We start from the raw sequence: 10,315 nt of genomic DNA, 5'->3' as shown, positions 1-10,315 counted from the left end.
ACTGCCCTTAGGTCATCCACTTGACTCAAGCTTCTCCCCCAACACCTCCTGCTGCTACTCTGCCCCCTGCTTTTCCTTTCCTCTGCCCCCTTCCCCTCCTGTGCCCCTATTCCCCTTCTGCTGCTGTTTCTCCACAACCTCCACTTAAGGATGAAATGTGTATGGCACATGCACAGACATCTGCCAGTCTGCCTCACAACTTAATCAATTTCCATCCCAAAGCCAGCAATGCTCCCCCATATCCCCATAACACCTGTCATGCTTCTTCATTTCCCCTGGGCCTAGCCAAGCTCCCTCTGCATGGCAGTACTTCAGAGATGCTTTTCCCACCTGGGGGCTCAGAGATCCAGCTCCTGCTCTCAGCTTTGCTCAGTTCCTACGAAGTCTCTGATGGGACGAGTTGAAGGCAGGGAGGGCACTGATTGGCTGGCAGAGGAATGCATGACAGAAGCATCAAGCCCTGCTCACCCTGGCAGCCAGCTATAAAAGTTGGAGCAGAGGCAGAAGGGGCTGCAAGTCTAGGTTAGGTAGGAGGGGATGTGTAAGTGTGCCAGGCATCAGGATTGAAATGCTTAGGTTCCCTGGAGCCACAGGTGTGAGGGATTGACTCAGTTCTCATTAGTATGTGTCTTCAACCTGGTGATGAGCTGGAGGAGATGCATCAAGCCACAAGTTATCTAAGGAAGGAGAAAGACACCCGGGTTGGCACCTGGTCAGTAGGGGGCCCAGTGTGACACACAGCAATCAGGACTAGGAAGGGTTACAGTGAGTATCAGGATAGAGGTTGCAAAGGGAAGATCAAGGAACAATCTCTGAGAGGCAGCAGCAGCTAGAACCCCAGAGGGTAGGAGCCAGGAGTGGCTGTGAGTTGGCCCACAGTAAGACTGAGAAGGGGAGAAGAGCAGCTCAGCTGTGTAACTGCCTCGTGGATCTGGAGAAGTCGAAGTCAAGGTCAAGGATGTGGTGGTAGGGTCAGGAAAGTCAATGTAGGAGCCTGCAGGGAAAACTGGCACTGAAGCAACCCCCAGCTGGCAGAATGTGCAGTCACAGGTGGCTAGCAATGCCAAGGGAAGGCCTTGTGAAAACAGCACTTCTCCCAGAATCTATGTATTAAAAAGCTGTACTAGGAGAAGAGTCTCTGGGAACCAGGCAGGGGAGGCTCAGGGATGGGGTATCTGCCACTTTTAATGGTGCAGCCTCCAGCAAAGACTGCTGGGCACTTACAGGGGCTATTTTAGAGGGAGATTTACCCAACCCAGGGTTGGAAGTGGGCACATCAGGCCAGATGCTGGGGCAAGAGGATGTAGCTGTAGCTCTCTTCTCTATCTAGGAGAAGCTCCCAAATGTAGTTTCATGAGGACAACCAATGCTGGGAGCTCAGGTGATGATGCGATAGCCCCCATGTGTCACCAGGTGGTTAGAGGCAGAGATCAGCCCAAGCAGGGCTGGGATGAGGATAGGCATGCAGGTGGGTCACTGACTTGCAAGGGGTGCAGTGCAGCTGTGCTGCTGGGCTTTTTCTTTTTCCTCTGCTCTGATTGGCCACCCTCTTTGTTTTGCTCGGCTGGTTGCCTGGCTGGTGGGGTTGGGGTCTTTTTTTGCTTGGCTGAGGGGGCAGCACCGAAAATTTTTCACCCTGGCCAGCAATTCAGCTAGGGCTGCTCCTCAGCCAAGGCCTCTGAGGCCAGTTTGTTTCCTCTCCAAGAGAGGGCTGGACTTGAAGGGGCACCTTTGGGACAGGCCCTGAGGGGCAAGGTTTCCATATTATTGGGCAGCACCCAGCGGAGTCTATTGAGGGCTATAATAAAGCCGAGATGTTGGCTCACTTTTTCTACTGGTCCCACCATAGTGAAGCTCTCTTCTCAGTGCTGCAGATGTCCGAGTTCAGTGGGCACCGATACGGGGTGCAGCCTATTGCGCCTGGCTTCAGTCTCCCAGTGCCCCTTCACCCGAGCAGGCGTGGGACAGGATCTGAGCAGTAACATGACCTAGTGTGTAGCACACCTGCCTAGGACTTGAGAACCCGGGGATCTATTCCTGGCTCTATTTGTGGGTAAGCATGGAATGGGGCTGGCTGGGACAAGGTGTGTGTACAGTGTCCAGCCCAGTGTGGGGCAGGGTCTGTAACAAGGTGTGTGTACAGTGTGGGGCAAGGGCTATGATGAGATATGTGTACAGTGCCTAGCATAGTATGTGGTGGGGCTGGCTGGGACCAGGTGTGTCTATAGTGTCTAGAACGGTGTGGGGCAGAGGCTGGGTCAAGGTGTGTGTACAGTGCCCAGCACGGTGTGGGGCAGGAGCTGTCTGGGTCAAGGTGTGTGTACAGTGCCCAGCACAGTGTGGGGCGGGGCAGTGCAAAGTGTGTGTACAGTGTCTAGCACAGTGAGGGACAGGGGCTGGCTAGGACGAGGTGTGTGTACAGTGCCCAACACAGCACGGGGCAGGGGCTGGGACGAGGTGTGTGTACAGTGCCCAGCACGGCGCAGGACAGGGGTTGTCATGAGGTGTGCATACAGAGCCTAACAGAGCATGGGGGAGGGGCTGGGACGTGTCTATAGCGTCTAGAACAGTGTGGGGCAGGGGCTGTGACAAGGTGCATACAGCGTCTTGCACAGAGTGCAAGGGAGGCTGGGACAAGGTCTGTGTACAGTGCCCAGCACGGTGTCGGGGCAGGGGCTGGGACAGGGTGTGTGTATAGCATCTAGCACAGCACAGAGGAGGGACTGAGACAAGCTGTGTGTACAGTGACCAGCACAGCGTGGGGCAGCGGCTGGGACAGGGTGTGTGTACAGCACCTAGCACAGCACAGAGGAGGGGCTGGGACAGGGTGTGTGTACAGCACCCAGCATGGGGCCGGGCAGGGGCTGGGACTAGGTGTGTGTTCAGTGCCCAGCGTGATGCAGGGCAGGGATGAGGTGTGTGTGCAGAACCCAGCATGGGGCGGGACAGGGGCTGTGATGAGGTGTGTACAGCGCCCAGCACGGTGCGGGGCAGGAGCTGTGACGAGATGTGCGTACAGAGCCTAGCAGAGCATGTGGGAGGGGCTGGGACAAGGTGTGTCGATAGCACCTAGAACAGTGTGGGGCAGGGGCTGTGACAAAGTGCATACAGTGCCTAGCACAGGATGGGGTGGAGGCTGGGACAAGGTGTGTGTACAGTGCCTAGCATGGCGTGGGACAGGGGCTGTGACAAGGGGTGTGTACAGTGACCAGCACGGCATGGGGAAGGTGCTGGCTGGGACAAGGTGTGTGTACAGCACCCAACACAGCGTGCAGGGGGCTGGCTGGGACAAGGTGTGTGTACAGCACCTAGCACAGCGTGCAGGGGAAGGGCTGGGGTAGGGAGCGCCCAGTGTGGCGCGGGGGAGGGGCTGTGATGAGGTGTGTGCACAGCAACCAACATGGGGCCGGGCAAAACCCAGCATGGCGCGGGGCAGGAGCTGTGATGAGGTGTGTGTACAAAGCCTAGCAGAGCACGTGGGAGAGACTGGGACAAGATGTGTCTATAGCGTCTGGAACAGTGTGGGGCAGGGGTTGTGACAAAGTGCGTACAGCGCCTAGCATAGGGTGGGGTGGAGGCTGGGATAAGGTGTGTGTACAGCTCCTAGCACAGTACGGGGAGGGGCTGTGACGAGGTGTGTATGCAGCACCGAGCGCGGGGCGGGGCAGGGGCTGGGACGAGGGGTGTGTGCAGCGCCGAGCACAGGGCGGGGCAAGAGCTGGGACAAGGTGTGTCTGCAGCGCCCGGGGCGGGACAGGGGCCAGGGACAAGACGCGTGTACAGCGCCCAACGCAGCCCGCTCCCGCAGCTGGCACGAGGCCGTTCCCCGTGCACCGGGGCGGTAAGGCCCGTGGCCAGCCGGCTAAGCGAGCCGGGTGCTCCGCCCACAGCGGCCCTGCCAGCGGCGCAGCCCCCACACTCCCGGGGTCTCCGGGCGGCGCAGGGTCCGGGCCCCTCGCGGCCCCCACCGCCCTGCGCAGGGGCGGAGCCCAGCCAGGCCCCGCCCCGCAGAGGCGGCGGAACCCGGAAGCGGGCGGCGCTGCTGCCAGAGCCGTTTCCTGCCCGGGACGCAGCGGCCAGGGCGGGAGCGGAGCCATGGCTCACCAGACCGGCATCCACGGTAAGGGCGCGGGGCCGCTCGGCCAGCCCGGAACCTTCTGTCACCGCGCGGACCGGGCCGCACTACCCGCCCGGGCCGGCCCCGGCCCCGGCCCCGGCCCCCTGGGGGTCCGGGCTGCGGCCCCCAGCCTACCCTCTCCCTTATTGATGCCCTGCTAGCGGGACCCTGTGGATCCTGGAGCAGGATCTCTGCCCCAGGGGGGTTGCATGTCTCCTCGACGCGCCTGGCTCCCCATGTGCCCTATGTACTGCCCGATCCACAGCAGCGCCCCTTCTCCGGATCTTGGCCCTGTACAGCCCGTAGACCAACAGCAATTGATGTTCCTGGGGAGGTTGGGTATCCCACTCCCTCCTCCTACTGGCAGTCATATTTCTGCTGTTTAGTAGTTGTATTGCGGTAATGCCTGGGAGCCCCAGACAGAGACCAGGACCCCACTGTGCCAGGCTCTGTACAGATACAGACCAAAAAGAGAGTCCTCGCCCCAAAGCGCTTACAAGCTAAGTACAGAGCCTGTATGTGCTGTGCTGTCTGCACTGGCATCCTGCCCTTATATTCTTGGACGTGTGTATGTGATAGTATCTTGGCTATAAAACCTATAGGCTTGCCAGGGCATCTGTCCTTGATGGCTTAAACATCCTGCCTCTCACTAAGCCTTCAGCATCTTCCCTTCTACAGCACTGAGCTTGGTATGGCTGCAGCATCTTCTCTCCTATGGTTTCTATAAATGTTCCCTGCCAATATTTGGTTCTGGAGAAAATGGGTGCAAATGCATCCTATATCTATATCTTAGTGTCCTGTCTTTTTGCCTAGTAAGCTGTTTATCAGTAATTTTGTCCATCTGAATGTTCTTGCTTTTCCTTTGCTGCTCTGTTATCTCGTAACAACACATTTAGCTCTGCAGTGTGAATCATAATCTCGGGAACCATTTCCCTTTCTGCAAAGCAGGTGGCTGCTTGATTTGTGTGTGTCATTTTTTTTAAAGTGGTCCCACAGAAGTCTAGTTGACGCTTAAATAGTATCTAAGTTTTTAGATTTACTTGGGTCTCATTTCAACTGTAGATGTGTCATGGCTGTGAAAGTTTTAAGAGAGTGCAGGGTTTGATCCAGAACTAAAGGCAGCAGTGCCTTGCTAATGTGGGGATAGAGGGCAGGGGAGGAGTTGAAATATTCATCTCCCATACCTTTACTCGCTTATTTTTAACAATTTACAAAGAATTTCCAGGGAGCAGACAGGCATACAAAGCCAGACTTGATGATACATGCATTACATCTCTCAAAACTGCATAGGACACTATCCCAGCAGCGTCACTTAAAGATCCACTAATATCTAATCAAGCCCAGATTAAAGAATTTGGGGTCCTATCCATTGTGGAAATTGGGGAGGGGCATCTTCCTTAAAGTGACACTACCCCATAGAGACCCCAGAATGCCATTCTTTGCCCAACTCACACACAGACCCCCAAATGCCTCTTGCTGCCCACATATATGGCAACAACCTTCTGACAGCTGTCACGCACATCCCAGCAACTCTGACATATATCTGACTCACTGCTGCCTTCAGCTCCTCCACTCACCAGCTACAGGATCCGACACTCCCATCTTTTGTCTGGGATTCACCGGGGTCCTTCATGCTCAGCACTCTGCTGCCCTCCCAGACTAGGGGAGCTCCTCCCAATCCTGGCTGCCCAGCTCCACTCACTCACATTGCCTGCCTGGTATTCACATGGCCCCACACTGCTCTGGTTTGGCCCAGCTATCTATCCGTTCCACAGTCAACCTGTGGAACTCTTTGCCAGAGGATGTTGTGAAGGCCAAGACTATAACAGGGTTAAAAAAAGAACTAGATCAATTAATGGAGGATAGGTCCATCAATGGCTATTAGCCAGGATGGGCAGGGATGGTATCTCTAGCTTCTGTTTGCCAGAAGTTGGGAATGGGTGACTGGGTGGATCACTTGATGATTACCTGTTTTGTTCATTCCCTCTGGGGCACCTGGCATTGGCCACTGTTGGAAGACAGGACAGTGGGCTAGATGGACCTTTGGTCTGACCCAGTATGGCCGTTCTTATGTCCGTGGTGTTGTGTCCTTGAGTGTTTAAAAACTTGGCTAAATCAGAACACTGTTATTGTTGTTGGAAACAGTCACTGCATTGATTGTCTATGCTACTAATAGAAATATTCTAGTATGGACTGCTCTCGATGGCAGAGAGCAGTGCACTGGTATGGTGGTTTTGTAATCTACAGGAAACCCTTAGATCAGCTATTCAGCTATACAAGTTTAGGCAGATCACATCCCTCCAAAGCAGATCCCAGTCCTGAATGGGCATTAACAACTGAGAATACAACCAAAAGATAGGTTTGTGGGTGTTTCACTGTGTCCCTAATTGCTGAGGGCATATGTCTTATGGCCAACCAAACATTTCAGAGGACCAGCCAGAGTTAACCTCCTGGATTTCAGATGTACTTCTGGCCCTTTGGTATGTCTCATCCCAGTTGATAGAATATCTGGTTGGAGCCTTTGTTCTAGAAGCTTTGTTCCAAAGTTCTTTACACTACTGCTTAAGTGCCAATTGTGTGTTCACCTTTTACGGATTTGCAGGTGCCTCTGGGCTGGAACATGACCATCAATCTGCAACAGCAAACTTACACATTTTTTTTTTTTGTTTTAGCAAGAGGAAGGAATGCTTTCCCATGGGGGTTCGGTTGGAGGAATTTCAATAGTCAGAATATAGTTCCCTAAATTAGAGTCTGGTTATTACGTTGGAGCTAACAGCCCTACTCTAGCCATGGGATCTTTAATGAGCATGTGTGATCAGAGTGTTGGTTTTGTGTCGCCCCTTCACTACCACAGTGCCCCCTAAAACAGCTGTGGAGCCCTGGTGCCATATTTATTTCTAGGGGCCATGGGGGTGATACTTAGAATGCATCCCTTGAATTTCCTTGGAGGCATCTCCAAGTTCTGACTACCCTGAGGGGGCAGCTATTTATTGGAAATATAGTAAGAATTATCTTTTTAATGTCCTCTAGAACTTCTTTGGTGGCAGCTGACTGTTCTTGAATGAAGAAGGTAGCTTCAGAAAAAAAAGCCAGACAGTTGACGGAGGGAGGCTAAATGAGGGGGTGATGGTAATTGTACTTGGATTTAAGAGTCCTAACTGTGTGGGGCTTTTCATTACTTTATATTGTTTTTCTACCTGGTAACTAACTTACAATATTAATCAAGACTTAAAATGTTGCATATATTAAGCAACACTGTCAATATGAGAGCATAGAAGTTAGAGATGCAACCTCTGAGGTCGTCTTTTTCATCCCCTTGGACAAAGCACAATTGTTCTCTAAAGTATATACTTCAGAGTTTTGTCCAGTCTGATTTTAATGAATCAAGCAGTGATGCTTCTTCCATTACCCCAGATAGAGTGGGCGGTATAATAGATCTCAGTAATACTGAATGTTTCCTTATATTAAACACATTGGTGTGATCTTTTTGCAAGTGTGTTGAATTTATGGTAGCTGTTACCTAGTGGCTAAACCACTTTCTTCCTGTATAAACTTCTGTTACTCAAGGACAAAGCCAAGAATAGCCTCTCCCTTTGTATGCTCCAGAAAGAACTGTATTGATAAACGGTTATTGAGGGTATTACATATTTGTTATTCTAGGCTCTTCTGATGCAATGATCTGTGACTCATTATATTGGATCTCAGCATTCTGACATAACCATCAATGTTGTTATCCAGTGGCTAGGACACTCCTCTTTGTCATGGGCTATCCAGGGTGCTCTGCCAGAGTGCTGCCTCCTTCATGTGGAATAATGGTGGAGTCCATGGCCAATCCAGTCCTATACATCTGTGCTAAGGCTGCTAGTCCTGGTGTGAATTTAGATGCTGGATCCCTGTTACCAGAAACTGAAGTGAAACCCATCGGCTCACTTCACAAAAGCCAGTAAGCAGCTATCAGACAGTAATGAGTTCCAGCCATTATGGGTGGAACTTGAGCTGATGACCTGGGTGGGGAGAGGGAGGAGAAGCTCCATATCCCATGTCATGTGCACAGCATTGTAATGTAGCCCAGTAGGTCACAGAAATAAAGAAAAATACAAGAGTAGATTAAGCCTTGCACCTCCTCACCCTTCTCTTCTTTCCACTCTCAGATCAGGTGCATTCTTCATTGGGCAGAATAGAGTTAATTCCAAAGTTAGTCAATCTTATTTCCCCCCATCCTCTGAAATCTCTCAAGGGTTGGTGTGTTCAGGTTCCTGAGAAGTGACTCATAGTGCCTGCCCTTACAGTCAGCCATGAACCTAGTGCTGTTTTGGTCTCTCTCCAGGGCAATGCACATAATCACTTCCTGTCTTCCTTCCAGCCCAGTTTCACACCCTTTCCCTCCTCAACCTGCAAGCTAACAGGAAGGAGGTTTGAATTTCTTTTTAAGTAACTGCAGATCAGCACCATAGTGACAGAGGAGAACAGTGGGTAGAACCCCTTTGTATCCCACCCCGTTTGACTTTATCTAGTCAGTAGCATATAGTGGTGCAGCCTCCTGCGTCTAGCACTGTCTGGCCTGGGGAAAGCTAACCTAGTTTTAAAATTTCCCCTGGTAGGATTTAGCTGTGAGAGTGAAATCTGGGTTAACACCTCCAGATTGTCCTTCCAGGAACCTTATTAGCACGTCTGAGGTGGTTTCTGGACATGTAATGACCCATGTTAAGTCAGAATCATGTATGAAACAATTTCCCTTAATAAGTCTCGGACGTTATTGTGAGACAAGCTTGTAGTGTGGTTTCAAAACTGAATTGTGTGGATGCAAACTGTGCTACTGAACTTCCAATGGCATGCTTTACTCCAGTGTAGAAGATGGCAGAGTGAGAAAGGCTTAGTGCTCTCTGTCTGTTGCAAGCTAAAACACCCAGTGCCATTTGACCTGAGCCTTCGTCTGCCCTTTGGGAGGCAGTAAATGATGGTTGGATCCAGGCGCGTTCAGTGCTTCATGTTAAAGCTTCTAGGAGGTAGACATTTCCTCTTTACATATACATCTGCTTATCAAATGCCTGAGACACTGAGCTCAGGCTGTGGCAGTGCTTCAAGGAAATCTGCTGAGTTTCATATCTTTTTGTCCTCTCCTGCTATGGAGAGATTTCCCACTATAGTGCTATTATTGTCATCTTTTTTCCTCCTGTAAAGAATGGATAATGTCATATCAGAAATGGTGATGGCTTGAATCTGATTCCAGTGTTGCCTTCTCTTGTGAATGTCTGAGGCTGGTAACTGCAAGGAAGGAGGAATTTTCATGATCCTCCCTGTTCTTGGAATGTTTCCGGTTTGGCCTTCGCGGTAAGGGGCAGCTCTTTGGAGAACTGCTTTTGGCTAGGTGTCGGCTTGTGTGAGGCAGTTCTAAATTTGTGTCTGCAAGGAAGGAGAGCAGAGAGACATGTCTGCACATAAGGAAGGCTGCAGAAATAATGGGGTAGAGTCTCTGCCCAAATACGTTCCCCTAAATCCCTTGCTGGGGGAGGCGTCGCCACCAGGCATAGAGCTGGCTACTATGCCTCCTTCCTCATAGCCCCCAGTGCATGGGATGGGCATGATGAGGGAGTGACTGGAGTGTATTTATCTCCAGCTGGCATATAGTCTCTAGGGGACTGTACACAGCTGGCATAAGTTAGAGCAGCCCCCAGACTGCTCTGACTTACACGTAAGCTAGGGCAGAAAATCACAGGTCAGTTACCCTGACTGCCCCCACCCTCCGCTCTGCTGTGGAAGCTGAACACAGCAAAACAAATTGTTCCCAAGAATATCTTAGGTGGGACCTGCAAATTATTGTTATATGTAGATCTGTTTTGCTTTGTAGCTGAGGATAACTTTCCTCCTCTGATCCCATTGGGTTTCACAGTGACCTTTCTCTAGTGCTTGCTCTTGCAGTACCTACTTTGCTGAAACAATGGATGCTACTTTGTTTACTTCCTACTCAATGCCTACTACATGAAAGGACAGGAGCTGTAACAAAGGGTTGGGCTGTCCAGATGGCACAGAGTAAATAAGAAAAGATCTCTTATTACAGGTTTCAGATAATCTATTAGACTTCATTTGTGACTCAGTCTTATGGAAATTCCACATGAGGGCTTGAGGAGGAAGTAACAATTAAATACAGGATGACAGGGTGGTCAGTTTGAAGTAAAAGCAGCCCAGCTGAGTGTCCTG

At 51.3% G+C, this 10,315-nt stretch overlaps 1 protein-coding gene across 5 annotated transcripts in view; it reads left to right on the top strand.

Moving 5' to 3' along the window:
• The first annotated feature begins 511 nt into the window (after positions 1-511).
• TWF2 (twinfilin actin binding protein 2) overlaps positions 512-10,315 on the top strand; it is an 87,101-nt gene continuing 77,297 nt past the window's right edge. For 2 of the 5 annotated variants that reach the window (XM_043518189.1, XM_038409271.2), the window contains exon 1: positions 3,771-4,120. In XM_043518189.1, the coding sequence (XP_043374124.1) occupies positions 4,096-4,120 (25 nt within the window). In that variant the 5' untranslated portion in view covers positions 3,771-4,095. Of the gene's footprint in view, positions 713-1,330; positions 1,469-3,770; positions 4,121-10,315 lie in introns of those variants that run through there. The other 3 variants (XM_043518188.1, XM_043518190.1, XM_038409272.2) reach the window with 3 other exon arrangements.

This window comes from Dermochelys coriacea, chromosome 7 (genome assembly GCF_009764565.3).
Source record: "Dermochelys coriacea isolate rDerCor1 chromosome 7, rDerCor1.pri.v4, whole genome shotgun sequence".
Lineage (NCBI taxonomy): Eukaryota > Metazoa > Chordata > Testudines > Dermochelyidae > Dermochelys > Dermochelys coriacea.
Note: the sequence above shows the minus strand (reverse complement) of the source record. Positions and strands in the feature narration are given on the sequence as shown.